Source organism: Babylonia areolata, chromosome 27 (genome assembly GCF_041734735.1).
Source record: "Babylonia areolata isolate BAREFJ2019XMU chromosome 27, ASM4173473v1, whole genome shotgun sequence".
Lineage (NCBI taxonomy): Eukaryota > Metazoa > Mollusca > Gastropoda > Neogastropoda > Buccinidae > Babylonia > Babylonia areolata.
The window spans coordinates 26,659,588-26,676,262 of NC_134902.1; the positions used below are offsets into that span (position 1 = coordinate 26,659,588).

The 16,675-nt window shown below is 45.8% G+C and overlaps 1 protein-coding gene across 4 annotated transcripts in view; it reads left to right on the forward strand.

The window, feature by feature from the left end:
* The window catches only part of LOC143301521 (MOB kinase activator 2-like), a 72,299-nt gene that overhangs the window by 42,081 nt on the left and 13,543 nt on the right, over positions 1 to 16,675 (forward strand). For all 4 annotated transcript variants that reach the window (XM_076615874.1, XM_076615875.1, XM_076615872.1 and 1 more), the window contains 3 exons: positions 6,991 to 7,157; positions 9,926 to 10,022; positions 15,209 to 15,333. In XM_076615874.1, coding sequence (XP_076471989.1) covers positions 6,991 to 7,157; positions 9,926 to 10,022; positions 15,209 to 15,333 — 389 coding nt within the window. The remainder of the gene's footprint in view (positions 1 to 6,990; positions 7,158 to 9,925; positions 10,023 to 15,208; positions 15,334 to 16,675) is intronic.

Consider the following 16,675-nt stretch of genomic DNA (forward strand, 5'->3'; position numbering starts at 1 on the left):
CTCCCCTCCCACAATCCCGCCTGGAAACGCTGCCGCCTGACACCTGACAAACATTTCACTTCGGATCCCCCCTCTACCTCCTCCAACCCGCTCCTTTCTCCACTGCCAGTATCCTATCCACTCGTTTTTGTTCTCCCTCTAACGCCCCCCAGCATCCCCCCAACCCAAACCCCAAGCCAGTGGTAGTGGTAGTAGAAGAGTTGAACGACCTACTGGCTTGCGCCCAAAAGGTAATGTTGTTCAGGGCTTCGATCTTTCCTTGGGCCCCAATACAAGCCGCTAGACCGAGTATATACAACAACAATAAAATTTTATTATTTTTTTTTAATGATAACAATATACAATATACTGTTTTTACGTTGTGTTAATATCTAACTGGATGATGTACGGCGCTTTGAGCAGCATTGGTACTGGGTATCGCGCTATAGAAAATTTATGTATTCTTCTTCTTCTTAAATACGTAGAAAGTACTGCGTGTGTACTTGCGTGTGAGTGTATGTGTGTGTGTGTTGCGCTCATAGAATCCAACACCAACATAGTTTCATATTACTGCTCATTCTGCCCTCCGGCATGTCGGGAGTGACGAAGAAGCGCCACTCTTCTCTGTCATGGGCCAGTCTCTGCATGGTACCCCAGGTGTGCTTCAGGGTACTGAGTTCCACTGCAGGGATATTCTGCACCGGGTGTTTCACTTGCATAGAACGGCAACTTAGTGTGACAATTCCTGACACAAGTCACCCCTTCAGCTTGCCACACAGTGAAGCGTGGTGCGTACCTGTCATAACAACCCTTAATGACTGAATCAACTCGGTCAGTCAGTTTCTTCTTCGCGTCACCCGTATCCCTCTCACTCTGTCCTAACAAGTTGTGTGAGTGTGTGTGTGTGTGTGTTCTAGCGCATGCGCGATTGCGGCTTTGGCCATGGAGACCGATCAGTTGTCTCGACCAAAACTGAATCAAACAATTAACTCGTCCGCGCCATCGGACCTACTCTCCAAATCAAATCACTTCATGCTCTGTTGATGGGTGGTGTGGTGCCGAAAGGGGGGAGGGGAGGGTGGGGGGCAAGCGCTGTTCGTGGCCATCTCTCTTGCACTGAGTGTGCGCGCACGCGCGTGAGTGCGTGCATGTGTGTGTGTGTGTGCCTGCCTGCCTGTGAATGACTGTGTAAGTGGGTTTGTGTGTGTGAGGGGAGGCAGGAAAGGTGGGTTGCGACGGGGAAGGGGTGGGGTGCCAAAACACTCCATGGACATATTTTCCCAAAGGACAAAAACCAGAGAACATCGGCTGCCCACCACGTCCCCACCACCGATTCTCCCAAACCTCCACCACCCTCATTCCCTTCCTTACTCCATTTGATCTCAAAGGAGGAAAGTGGCACCACTGATGGGCCGGATAGAGAGGGTGGAAGGGGGTGGGGGTGGGGGGGTAGAAGAGGGAGTGGGATGCGGAGGTGCGGAGTGGTTTTGGAACACATCCATCTTGTATCGATCACCACCAACACCATCCCTTCCTCGTCACGTTTCTTTTTTCTTTTTCTTTTCTCTCCCTCCAACCCCTACCCCGCCTAATCCTCCTGCCCTCCTCTTCCTCCACGGCCTCTCACACTGTCAGCGCCTGCATGAGATGACGGGAAGAAGGAATAATGGCTAACTCAGCGTTCTCCACAAATTGACAGCCCCCTTCCCCTCTCCTTCCTCCCCCCGCCCTCTCTCTCTCTCTCTCTCTCTCTCTTTAACCCTTCTCTCTTTTGTCCGTTGTCTGTACGGCAAGCAACACATTTTCGGATAAGATCCAGTGAGGGCAGCAATACATGCATGCATGCACGCGCGCGCGCACACACACACACATACACATACACACACACACGCCGCGCGCGCGCACTCACACACACACACACACACACACACACACACACACACACACACACACACACCTCCTCTACCACCGCCATCACTAAGCACTGACACCAGATCGCTTCTGCCCTGGATGGGAGGGATCAGGGTCTTAGTTATGGCTTACCTCGCACGCACGGACCTCTCTGGCCAGCTTGACAGCACCTTGTGAAGAAAGGTTCCAGTTATGGAAAATCTCATCTCCCGCAGTTAACTTTTCCTTCCTCCCTCCTTTACTTCCTTCTTCCTGGACAACCTCCTGCCCACCGGCTTGCCAGGACAAGAACTCTCTTCACCCCTTACGTCGTTCCTCGACACCCCCACCCCATCAGCCTCCCCCCGTCTCTCACAGTGTTCACGGGCCATTCTCCGGTCAGCGAAAGAGCCAGAGCTCGCGTACAACACGTCCCCTCCCCCTTCCCCACACCCTCTGGTCGGCAAATGACCAGCAGCTTCCCATCATACTGGCGATGGATTGCTCCATCCACCTCTTCTGCACACACACATCCCTCCTCTCTTCCTCTACTCCCCTTAGCAAGCTCGTAAAGAGCTAATGTCACGGTGGTAACCGAAATCAATAACGCCCTTTGAAAAATGCTTCATCACCAAGACACCACCCCCCCTCCATCTCCCCCTCGTACCCCAACCCCCCCCCCCACCCCCCCTCCCGACTCCCCCAACTCCTCCCCCCTTTCTATACAGCCAATGCAGAACATCTCGTTCTGAGCGTTTAAACTCGTCTGCGGTGGCCATGACTGTACTTGCTTGCTTGCTCTCTCTATCTTTCTCTCTCTCTCTCTCTCTCTCTCGCGCGCGCGCGTGCTCTCTCTCTCTCTCTCTCTCTCTCTCTCTCTCTCTCTCTCTCTCTCTCACGCAAACCCACCGAAACACGAAAATGAAACAAAGTCGTAATGGAAAAGAAAAAATGCAAAAAAAACCTCACACAACAATTTCTGTTCTTTTCGTTCTCCACGTCTTATCCCACCCACCCCAAACCCTTGTTCTCCAAACGCAAGAACACGTTTTTGACGGGAGGTCCACTGGTAGAACGGGTGGGCGAGGTGAGGTACCCGATAGGCCAAGCCATGTAAACAGCCTCGTTGTGCGGCTTCCTGTCTGAACCCTCTCCACGCCAGCCATTGGTGTTCGCTCTCAAAGCGCTTATCACGCCACTATATATATATATATAGAGAGAGAGAGAGAGAGAGAGTGAGTGAGAGACAGACAGACAGACAGACAGACAGACAGACCAACCTAATCCCAAGATTAGGCGACTCCACTTGGCGACAGCGATGACCGCTAGCTCTTTGTATTGGCACCGATGAACCAGCCTCCCCAGATTTTGTGTACGTGTGTATTCCGTCCCCCAAACCTTAGCACAACGTGTGTACCTGACCAACAGTTGTTTGGTCTTCAGTGCCAGCCAGACATCCGGGTTGGCCGTTCAAACTTTAACGGAAGCGTTCACTTCATCAAATAGACGACAACAACAACAAAAGCTGCCTTCCTACCCATCAAGCTTCCCGCAGTGGCGTAGTGCCCACCCAGTGCTCTACTCAAGTGGCATACTTCCAACTTCGACCACTTAACTTTCGACCGCTCTTTGTTGGCCGAGTTCAGGTACTCGGTACCGTATGGCTCCGATCCTCTAAGGAGAATGACGAAAGCTAAAGCTCTGACGTGCTGTTGACGTCCCTAAACTGATAGATCTTACCATAAGAGTCATGCACACGCACGCGCACACACGCACGCACACACACACACACACACACACACACACCGAGGTTGCTTATGAAAAGCTATGTCCAGGCAATCTCGGTCTGTGAACGATGGGGTTCTCGTAGTCGTCTTCCCCCACCTGTCTCCAAACTTTATACACAATCCAACCTCCCTCCCCCACCCCTACCCCCCACCCAAACCACCTCCAAGGAGATAATCCCCTGTCAGACTGTCTCCTAGAAGTTGTTGACAGAAGTGATGCATGGCCCCCCAACATAACACAGTCACAGCAGGATTGCTTACAGCTCACGGTTATTAATGGGTTGTTTTTTTTTGGGTTTTTTTTTGCTGCCTGCCTGTTTGCCTGCCTTATTTCATAATTGAGGAATACTTACTATCCCGGTCTTCGGATTAGTTGGCGCACACGCACATTTTCCTTTGAACTGGTCATCTGTCTGTCAGTCTGTGGGTCTCTCACCTGATCCCACTTTACTTCTCCGTCTCTGTCTCCCTCCCCCTCTTGTGTGTGTGTGTGTGTGTGTTTAGCTGTCCACATGTCAGGCCTTGATTGCAGACAAGTGGATCAGTTTCTCATTTCTGTTGGTAGCGCGGGTACCTTTCGTTGTGAATGCATACACCACAGCTGTTCTTTGGCATGCATGTGGATGAGTATGTTTAATGCTTTCATCAGTTTATGTTTTGTTTTTCTTTCTTTAAACCACCCTTTAAACCAGCCGTTCGTGTCCATGTGCTTGTGCTCGTTCATGCGTGCGTACGTACACACTGGCAAACAGCACTCACTCTCATTCACACCTTCAGAGTAGCACGTTCCCTGCTCGCTGAGTGTCAAGCCAGTAAGATCAGGGTGGGAAGATCGCCAGGCCCACCTCACCTCTTCATCTCACAGAGAGAGCGAGTTGAATATGTGTGTGTGTGTGTATGTTGGGGGAGGGGGGATGCTTGGGGGGACAGTGATGATGAGTCTTATCCTGGATGGGTGGGAGCTTTGACATGTGTGTGTTTGTAGCGGATGGGGGTGGGGGTGTCTCCTATGTAATGTTTCATCACTGAAAGAGAGAGAGGGGGTGGGCGGTTGGGGAGGGGGGGATTAAGTGATGACAGCTGTTATCGGAGATGGTAACATTCATGGCTCCATAACCTTTTTAGGAAGAAGGGGTGTGTGTTGCGAAGGTGGGGGGGTCAACTAAGGGAAGGGGAAGATCTCTTATAATTCACCACATAGAGAGATTGGGGAGGGGGGGTATGTGATGACAAGACTTATTGAAGATGGTAATGTGCATGGCTCCGTGACTGGTCAGAATAGCAGCAGAGAAAATATAGAGAAACACGTGGTTTTTGAGGAAATGAGGAGGCAGATTCTTTTTAGTGTATGTTGTTGTTTTCTGGGTTTATTGGGGTTTTTTTAATCACATGTATTCTCTCTGTTCCTGACCCCCCTCCCCCACCCCATTCCCCCGCCCCCAATTACCCTCTCCAATGCGCACCGTCACTGAGACATATGCTTACACTTATACAGGTAAATCACTGAATGTTCCCCCTCCAACGCACACACATGCCCACACATCGACACCCCTCCTCTCAACTCTCCTCCCCCCACCTCTGTCTTCACCACACCTGATTGCTTGGTACTAAATGCCAGAGGGAATGGGAGGATGACATTTATGTGTGGGTACACCTTTTTGTGTGGTGTGTGTTAAGAGTGCTGTCTCTCTCTTTCCCTCTCTGTCTGCATCTCTGTCTCTCTCTCTATATATATATGTGTATATATATACATATTTTTTTTAATGTCTTTTTCTCACTCATTCACCCACTCATTCTGTCTGTGTGTGTGTGTCTTTTTTTCTTTTTTTTATCAATTTTTAAAGACAGATTAGTTTCGTGTTATAAACAAAACTGGATTTCAGAAATCGAACAACAAAAAGTACTGCTGGCACTATTTGTTTAAAGATACATTTGGTGCTGAAAAATACTTATCGTTTATCACCACCAAGAAATTCCGTGATACTCTCGCACAATTTCTTCTTAGAGCGTGTGGACTGAGAAGTCACAGAGTGTGGTGTCTCGCCGAGTCTGATACAGTGATTGTCCAATATGCTGTTTTGAGAAAGAGGACAAAATCCACGTTTAATTCCATTTTGTTTCCCTGCCTACACATACATCAGAAACAGATACACGTTCACTGAAGAATTGAGCCCCGTGATTGATTTAACTCGCATGCAACACGTCCTCAAAAGTGAGAATGAATAAATGATAACGGCTTTATCCAAGTTTCTTACTGTAGCACTTAATTGCAGACAGAAAGTACTGGAAAATATACAGACAGCATAAAAAGCAAGCAGAATATGCACATACATATAGATGGATTCATGAAATATGCTGGTGAATAGATACATACATTAAATGAATATAAACGTGAACGGTTTTTGGCAATGGATGGTCCTTATGATTTTTGTTGCTGATGTTTTTTCTTTCCCTTCTATTGCATTGTTGGGGTGTATCGTGGTTCATAATATTTACTTATCATTTTTGTAATCCTGGGACCCCCCTTGTCAGAATGGCTGTAAATGCTTTTGACAATAAATCATCAATCAAATCTCTTTTTTCCCCACTTCTTTCCTGATGCGCACAGGGGTGGTAGGGGTAGCCGTGTGAGTTTGTGTGCGCATTTACTAAAAGCGTTCGATTGAACTTCTTAAGTAATTATGTCTATCACAACCAGTCTACTCACCAGTGTTCAGAGCTTGTGCAGCAGGGAGGGGGATGTTTCAGTTTCGGTTTCAGTTTCAGTAGCTCAAGGAGGCGTGACTGCATTCGGACAAATCCATATAAGCTACACCACATCTGCCAAGCAGATGCCTGACCAGCAGGGTAACCCAACATGCCTAGTCAGGCCTTGAGAGAAAAAAAAAAGCGGGGTGAATAAATAATAGATAAATACATAAAAAAAAAAACAAAAAAAACAAAAACAAACAAACAACCAAATACGAGGGGGATGTGCATTCACAGACAATAGATTTGTCTGTCATACTGTCTCTGCCTCAGTCTCTCTCTCTCTCTCTTTCTCTCTTTCTCTGCCTCTCTCTCTGTGGTGATGCAGGAAAGGCCGCCATCTGACTATATCTTTCTCTGCAGTGATGCAGGAAAGGCCGCCATCTGACTATATCTTTCTCTGCGGTGATGCAGGAAAGGCCGCCATCTGACTATATCTTTCTCTGCAGTGATGCAGGAAAGGCCGCCATCTGACTATATTTTTCTCTGTGGTGATGCAGGAAAGGCCGCCATCTGACTATATCTTTCTCTGCGGTGATGCAGGAAAGGCCGCCATCTGACTATATTTTTCTCTGTGGTGATGCAGGAAAGGCCGCCGAAAAGACAAGGACTCGCCCACACCACCCATCAACGACGAGCAGAAGCAGTACCTGGAAGAGGAGTGTCTCCGGCAGCGCGTCATTGATGCCGACTTCGTTAAACTGGTCCAGCTGCCACCCAGCCTGGACTCCAACGAGTGGCTGGCCACACACAGTGAGTTAGAGAGGACATGCATGCGTGTGTGTGTGTGTGACTGTGTATGACTGTGTGTGGGGCGTGTGCGTGTGTGTGTGGAATTGGTCAGTCCCTTATTTCTTCGTATTAATTCTATCCGGGTGGCTGGCGCTTTCATTTTCTGGTAACTGTTTCCAAATCCATCTGAACCTTTCAGTATCCCTGCTCATACACCCCACTAGCCCCTCGCACCGCCCTCTCCCTCACACACTTCCCCCGTCTCCCCAACCTACCCCCCTTTACCTTCCCCCCTTTGTCTTCCCTCCTTTGTCTTTTCCCTTTACTTCCGTCCTGTGTTTTGAGTGTTGTATGTTACATTGTGTGTGTGTGTGTTTGTGTGTGTGTGTGTGGATGTGCACCTGTGCAAGCCTACACATACACACCTGTGTGCACGCACACACAGAGGCCATGGCATCCTGACAGAGGTAGAGAGAGAGAAAGAGAGACATGTGAACTGGCATGGCTGCCAGCATGAAAGAGAAATTTCTTTTCCTCCGGCATCATACAAGCAGCTTCACAAGCTTACCACACCATCATGCACGTCTTGAATGCCCACCTGTTTTGTGTTGGTTTGTTAAGCCTCCTTATCTTCTGCTTCCTCTCTCCTACCTTTTTTTTTGTGTGTGTGTGTGTATGTGCACATCTTTTTCATTATCATCACCAGCTAACACACCCTTACACACAGTGAGATTTGCACGCATGCGCGCGCACGCACACACACACACACATACACACACACACACACACACATCTTTATGTGTACACGCATCTTACCTATTCTCCCCACCCCTACCCCCCACCTGCCCCCCAGTTCCCCCAGTCCACTCCCCTTATGTGTGTGTCTGTGTGTGTGTATGCATATATATATATACTTTATCACCCAAGCAGTGTCTTTGCACACATTCAAGTTAAATTTGTTTGTTTTGTTTTTTTGTTGTTGTTGTTGTTGCTTTTTAAAGGGGGAGGCTGAAAGTATTAGATAGCAACTTCCTTATTAAAAAATATGTTATTTTCCCTGCACACTTGTTTTGTGCCATGAATCACATCACTCCTTGCAACTATCATCTGTATGTCTACAACTGTACAGATGCACATAGTACACAGAAAGACATTTGTTGGCAGTTGCATATATGCATGCACATGCACACACACACTCTCTCTCTGGGTCTCTATTGCCCCCTCCCCTCTCTCTCTCTCTGTCACGTATATAAACACTTCCACGCACTTGAACATATATGCATGTACACATGCACACACACTGGCACACATGCCTGTGTGCATACACATGCATGCATACATGCACACACACACACATTCACATACACACACACACTCTATTCTCCCCCCTCCCCTCTCTCTCTCTCTCTCTCTCGAACCCTTGAATTTTTGCCAGCTGAACGACAGTCGGCGATAACCAAAACATTCCCTTCAACTTTTTATCTCCTTGTCTGATTATGTTGAGATTTCCCAGCATGTGAGTTCATATTATAACTATGTTCTTGCTGTTGATCTGTTTATCCAGTTTGTACCCCTCCGACCTCATCACCCCAACCCTCGACCACACCAGACCCTGCCCCCCAACACCCCCCTTCCCATGTGTTTGTATAATGGCCTGAGGCCAATGTACAATAAACCATTGTCTTGTCTTGTCCTCTCTCTCTCTCTCTCTCTTTCTCTCAGCCAGAACAAAAGTGCTTGTGAACAGGCTGTGTGTTAATGAGTGAGTCATACTTCACCTCAGAATTTTGTTGTTTTTTTTTTAAATAAAAAAGCAAAAAGAGAGAGTGCATCACTGGATGTGAAACTGTCCACAAAACACCATGCGTCGCTGTCCACATTTCTCATTTGGCTGTACAGTTATCTTTTCTTCTCTGCTGTCCATTATCCCCATCCCACCTCCCTTTTCCACCTCCTTCACTCACACTTTTTTTCTGACCTTTTCCCCACTTATCTCTCCCCCCTCCCTGTTACCCACACCCACACTGCTGATTGTTTCCCTCTCCTCTTTCCCCCCCACCCACTCCCTTGCTCTTCACACTGCAGGTTTTCAGTTTAATTACCCCACCTCACCCCAGCCTCATGCCCTGCTCCCTCTGTCCTCAACATACCACCAGTTTAACATTCTCATTACCCTACTTCACCTCCCCCTGAGAGAGAGAGAGAGAGAGAGAGCTTTCTTGAGTTCATTCAATGTGTATGACCTTTTTGTGCGGGGCTAACTCAAGAGCCCCAACCTTTCCTTTCTTGCTTCTCCCATCCCCTTTTCCCCTTCTCTGGGGAAAAGAAAATTCCCCCCCCCCCCCCCCCCCCAATTTTTAAAATGTCTTTTTCTTTCCTTTTCTTCTCGTCTTCAGCCTCCCCCCCCCCCCTCCCCCTTATTTTCTGTGCAAATTCCTCTTTTGTTTTTTTGTTTTTGTTTCTTGTGTGTGTGTGTTTTGGGTTTTTTTTTGTATAAAGTACTGTTTTCTTTTAACAAATGAGAGCTTTAATCCCGTGACACTTCATGTTTTGTTGTTTATTATTTTCTCTTCTTTTTTTTTAAACAATACACCAGGGCTGGGTAGCATGAGGTGATCTTTGCAGCGCTAAGTTTGCTTAGAGTTGAGAATGTTCCTAAGTATATGGAATTTACCATGCAGTTAGGAACATTCTAAATGATTAACAAACTTAGCACTGCTAAGTTTGCTCATGCAACTCACCCCTGCATAGTATGGGTAGCTAACAGAAGAATGTTTCCTGTGTTGCAGCGATCTCATTTTTCAACCACGTGAACCTGATGTATGGAGTTGTTTCTGAGTACTGTACCTCTGATTCCTGTTCTTCCATGGTTGGCCCGGACAATGTGTAAGTGAGGGAGTGTAAAGGAGGGTATGGAGGCATGCGTGTGTGAGTATCTGTGTGTGTGTTGGAGGATGTGATTGGAATCCCATGAATATATGCACCCTGCTGCGTTCCAAGGCTGTTGTGCCACGGGTCTTGTATGTCCCAAATCCTGGAGGGATTTCCTTTCTTCCCCCCATCACCCAGCCCCTGCTCCCCTCCCCTTGCATTATTTGTAGCTGTGAAGATAATACACTTATAAACAAGAGTTCTGTTACTTGCTGGTTTTTCACATAAAAATTAACAAACAGTCATTGCTGTTGTAAAGAACTTACTTTATTAGTGACTGTTCTTTATTGAGGTTTTCACCCATCTTGGGGTATAGGCTGTCAGCAAGCCACCTCCACAGTCCCCTACCCTGTGCCTTTTCATCTGCCTGGCTCCAGCTAAGGCCTGTCTTCATGGTGTCTGCCAAAGGTCTCTTCACCATGTGTTTCTTGGTAGGCCTCTCTCTTTTCCCTTGTGGTCCTATGGTTTCTGAGGACTCCAAGTTTTCACTGCATGATGTCATAAAGCCTCTGAGAAAACAGATGCTTTTCCTCTTCCAGGGTAGAGGTTTCTAGGTCCTCTCTTGTTGGGAGTTTCTGTAGCAAATGAATGTTCACTGGACAGGGGTGCTGACTATGAATATGCCCAGTGGGTCACTAGTTGTCTGATCTTTTGTCCTTCAACCAGTCTGGCTTTGGTGGCCCTACTAGGAGATGACTGCTCTGCCGGCATAGTTCTCAGGGTCATTGAGACATACATATCCCCTGACCATGACAATATTGCGATCTCTTAAGAATAGGAACTGTAATGAAACCAGCTCATAATTCCTGTTCATTGACTTGGAACAGTGTCTGAAAATCCTCTTCCAACTATTCCAGCCACAGCCAGATACTTGCAAGGGTTTTTCTGTGAGATGTGTGAATGCAAGATAGAGGGTTTCAGGTCTTGTCTCAAGAGCTGACACTTGTCTGATTAAAAAGAAATGGAGCCAAAGGATTACTGTCATGCTGGTAAATGAAACTGTAAGGGAAACTGGTGGATACTTATGAGATGCAATGCCAAGAAGTGATGTGAGGCACGGAAGGACACAGGATACGAAGAGTATCATGTTCTGTGTAACTGATATGCACAGAAACTGGAGAATGTGAACATTGCTTTTCTCTGTAAACGGTGTGCCTGGACATTGATCTCAGAATGTAACTGAGAATGACACTGGCATTCTGTTATAACATATGTATCTTACTGGTGTTGCGAGTGATATTTTTGGCTCACTTATAATCACTCAGTTGTCTAAGCACATGTGTGTGTTTGTGTTCATTTTTGTGTGTGCGTATGCATGGGGATTTTTTGTTTGTACATGTGTGTGTGGTTCGTTTCTTTTTGTGTGTGTTTGTGTGTTTGGGGGAGGGGATGGTGGGGGTGGTAGGTGGGTGGCGACTTTGTGGTTGTGGACGGTGTGCTTGCACTTGTGCATTTGATGTGTGAGTGTGTGTGTGTGTGTGCATTCACATTCCCACACATGTGGGTGTTTGTTTAAATGTTGGTGAAGGGAACACCATGGAGAGGCTTGATGATAATTATGTTTTGTTTCTCAGAATATAATGCTGCATTTGCTGGACTCTTTCTTGCTCAGCTGTGTTCAAAATCTGGGAGAGCAAAAGGCTTCATTATCATATATATAGAGGGAGAGAGAGAGAGATTTAGGGCACACCTGCTTTTCAGCATTCCACATAACAAAGAGCGTGTGTGTTGCATTCAACCTGAATGGGAGAGAGTGGTTTATGTTAATTAAAAGGGGGGAAAAAATCATCCCCCCCCCCCACCCCCCAGTTGGAGGGGCAAGGGGAGAGAAATGAAAGTAGGTCATGCACATCAGCACAGGTGAAATGGGGGTCTGTTTTTCATCAGGACAACATGAAGGTTAACCTCCTTTCAGCCCTGTAATCTCTCCCACCCATCCATCCTGCGCACTCTCCCCCCCCCCCCCCCCCCTCCCCACACCTCTATCAGCAAAGAAAAGATAAAAAAAAGAAAAAAAAAGAAAGATGTCACTGTAATAAAACATGACACATGGAGGAGGAAGACCAGAGGGCAAATTTAATTATGTTCTCTGTCTGTCCCTTTCTCTCTTTCTTGCTCTCTCTGTTTCTTTCTCTGTTTTTCTCCCTTGCTCTCTCTCTCTCTCTCTCTCTCTCTCTCTCTCTCTCTCTCTCTCTCTTCCCATAGATATTTTTTATCTAGATACATTCAGTAAAAGTTTATTAAGAAAGGCCCTGACCTGAATTATTGACAGTTAAGTAATGTTTTAACTGTTAATTCCTTCTTTTTGAGCATGGAAAATAACCCATGGCAACAGATGAGATAGTTGTCCCTGGCAAAGTTCTGTGGGAAAATGTACATAGTAAAACATACACTTGCACTTGCAGACAGAAAAAAAAGGTGGTGCAGCACTGTTGTGCGCGCTCTCCCCAGGGAGAGCAGCCCTAATTTCGCACAGAGAAAATTGTTGTGACAAGAAAGTAGTACAATACAATGCAGTACAGTACTACACAACATAATGCAATACAATGCAATGCAACTCAGAGCAGTACAGTGAAACTCAATACAGCACAAAACACAACACAGTACAATACAATATGACATAACTCAGCAGAACATAAGACAACACAACTCGGCACAACACAAGTCAAACACAACACAACACAGCACAATACAATACAGTTCTTGTGGAGATGTCAGAGACTCTTTCTGCTATAGATAGTATACCAGTTGTATGGAAAATCTGTGCTAGAAAATTTCTCTTTTCTGTCATTCTTTTGTTGGTGGTGGTAGTGTTGTTATTGCTTGTGTAAACAAAGTGAGTGTGTTATAACCTGGTGGTCGATTGTCTGTGTGTGTGTGTGTCTGCCTGTCTGTCTGTCTGTTTGTCCGTATTAAGCTTTAACATTGCCATTTTCTCTGGAAATACATTGTTTGTCAATACCAAATTTGGTTTAAAGATAGTAGGAAAATAATCTTCAAGTCATACCAATGATAGTTTGTAAGTCTCCCGAATTTAGCCATGTTTCCCATATCATTAATGGCTTATTTCCTTGAGTCCATTTCCAGGATTCCGAAAACACTATATTACCTACCGCATCCCAGTTGCAGTAGCGTTGGTGATGCTTATTAAGACAGCGTGACCTCATTTTTCTTGTTCACAATTAAATAGAAAGAAATACACATTCTAGACAGAACACATACAGTGACACAGACTACATCATCCACATGTTTACTGCATATGAATCTTTTAAAGTGGATACTCAATTAACTAGAATGAACATAAAAGATAAATTGAATCAACCATGTGGTACTTTACTGGCTAGTGTAGCTGAACTTTTACATCTATCGAGATCCAGAGAAAATGGCGAAATGTTGCTGTATGGTTGTGGGGATGGATGGCAACGTCTTCTTTACCAGGACTTTAAAGAATTCTTAAATGCCGGAGATACACCAAAATAATGTGATTTAAACAGTGTTATGACTTCGAATACTGCAATGGATTTACTTTTGAACATCATTCATGGATCCGCGATATTGCGGTGACTGAGACAATTTCTTTCCACCCAGACATTCTGGGTTTGAATCTGTGCTCGGCCTTTTTTTCTTTTTTCTTCTTTTTTTTCTTATCCTGAAGCTTGATAATAGCAGATACAGAACACATTTTAACTATTAATTTTATTATAGAAAAAAAAATTAAGTGTATAACAAGTGAGTCTTGAAGGCCTTGCTTTCTTTTTCATTTTGTTCCATTTTCTGCCAAGCTGATGGATTCATGGTTATTGCTTTTTTTCTGGAAAGCCTTGATTATTTAGCATCCATCTCTGGATTGGTTAATGGGGCATTCTTACTATGTTGCATTCTTTGCTGTGCCTTGTGTGAATGAGTTGCCCATGAGCATTTCCTGGGAGGTGGGTGTGGTGGTGGTCAGGGGGTATGCCTGTCATATATTCAGTTTTGTTTATTCTGTATGACTGTGTTTGTGTCCAGGTTACTGTTTATTTTAATCCTCCGGTTAAAAAAGTGACAGAATGATCAATGTCATGGGCATACCCAAGGATTGCGTGTATGAGTATTACTTGTGTACTTGTATCTGCTGTGGTGGTGGTGGTTTTTCCCCTAGGATTCTGTGGGATTGATATTTACCACATGATTTCAACTCTGATTTGGCCCTCTGTAGATGGCTGGGTGGACAAGGCTTTGAGCAACTCATACTGTGGAAAATGGTGGTGTGGGTTTTTTTGTTTTTTTTTTTATTTTTTTTTTTTTTTTAATGTTTGAAAACTTGTGTTCCTGACCAGCAAGTTTTCAGGCCTGTGATTTCTTTGCCAGGGTCAGCCTGCTAGCTGTTGGCAGCAGTGTGTGTCCTGACACATGTAGCTAGACAAAATGTGGTGGTGTTTTCTTAGTCTGAAATCTTTATCAAACATTAAGTAGTGGCAGTGTTAATGAAGAAAGGATGCAACAGAAATAACAGGTGCAGTGTGTGTGTGTGTTGGTGGGGGGTGGAGGGGCAGTCTGGGGTCAGGTGAGGAGCTTGCAGTACACTGCCCAAGGTAGAGCAACATGTAGAAGATCTTATGCTGAACTGTAGATGTGAAGACAGACTTTTATGCTTCTACAGACTGTCACCACAAAGGAGGGAATGGGAGAGGGAGGGGTGGGGGGGCAGGGCAGAGCAATTGCTATGATGCAGTACTCACAAAACACCAAGCACACACAATATCATTGTACAGTGGTAGGGTGTTGCTCCTGCTGCGTGTGTGTGGTGTGGAAGCTGCTGCACAGCGCTTTCACTGTCTTTGTGACACCACAAAACTTGTCATGCCATAGAAGGAAAGAATTAGCTTCTTTTGTTCCACTCTGTGCTCAAGGGAAAAGAGTTTTGAGAATATGCCACAGAATGAAGGGGTCCTAGAGTCAAAAGACACAACAGAAACTAGAGGTCCATGGCGTGTTTGTTGCGTTTTGCTCGCACTCCTCATACAAACTGTGAACACTCGTCAGCAGCACTGTCCCAGGTGCCCTGGTCTTGTGTGGCTATGGCACCGGTGGCCTGTGGTGGTGTAGGCAAAGTTGGATACCAGAGACTGACTGAGGCCCTCCCCTGGTGCTGTGTGCAGGCAATATCACTGGCAGGACGAGAAAGGGAAGAAGGTGAAGCAGTCAGCCCCGCAGTACATAGACCATATGATGAGCTACATTCAGAAGTCGGTCACTGACGAGTCCCTGTTCCCTACCAAGTTTGGTAAGTAGCTTCTGTTTGTGGGAGTGAGTCTGGCTGGTGTTGTTGGCTTGGAGACAGTGAAGGCAGGTGTTTTGTGTCAGCGAGTTGGTTTATGTGTGGGGATATGAATGTGTGTGTGTGAGGCAGAGAGAGAGAGAGACAGAGACTGAGAGAGAGTAGAATACTGTGAGCAACAAATGAAGGACCACCTCTGCTTTTGGGCTTCCATCCATTCTTCCTAAATCAATGATAGGGGATGAAAACAAGGGCAGGTGAAAAACCCATTAGGAACTATGTCTTAACAGAGATGTTATTTCAAAAAGTAAAAGGGGAGGGGGGAGGGGAATATTAGGGGGTATATTTGAACCCATTTAAGCAACAGCTGAGGGTCTGCTAGAGAAATCTCTCCAAAGAACAGTCAGTTGTTGGATCTGATACGACTCAAGTTTGATTCCCTGTGGACTCATTGAGACATTTCCTGCTGTACATGATCTAAATACACTAACTACAATTTAGCCATTTTCCCAGTCTGCACAAGGAGGATTGCAAACCAGTGACTTTTCAAGGAAGAACACAAAACAGGAAAATGATGTAATAACTAATGAAGGATTGACCTTTGCACCTAAGTGACTTTACACTTGGGGATCCAAAAGAATGCAAGGGAACTCAGAGGTCAGAGTGAGTGCACAGCGTGAGAGGTGAGTCCAGCTGTCTGTAACACCCCCAGCAGCAGCATGCAAACACAGCACTGACATAGTGTGTGTGTGTGTGTGTTGGTCACCTTTACTTGGATCTACAAAAGAGATGGCTGCTCACCACAGGTTGACGAAACCATTGAACCCTTTCATTGCCAAGCCTGTTTCATGCATAGTGACAACTATTTGTCAAGGGGTTTTGGTCATGGAGGGTGATGATTCAAAAAATATTTTAAAGAATCTTGCATGCAAAATACTGAAAGAATGTATACATAACTTTTTTGTAAAGGAAACTGAACAAATTATTCAGTTGTGACAATTCCACATTAATGGTTTTGTGACAGGGAAATTCTAAAATGATGCACAGACAGATATTTATGACCTGGGGCATTTTTTTTACATGACAGAAGGGGGCGGAAGTTTCCATCCTGGGGCACTTAAGGTATGAGGTGCCCAGATCATTCTGAGTTAGATGAGGCACCCAAATTGCGGTGAGTTAGATGACGTGCCCAGATTCTGGGTAGATGGATGAGGTGCCCAGATCGTGGGGAGTTGGATGAGGTACCCAGATTATGGGGAGTTGGATGGGGTACCCACATTGTTGGGAGTTATATGAGGTACCCATATTGTGGGGAGTTAGGTGAGGTACCCAGAATGTGGGGACCTAG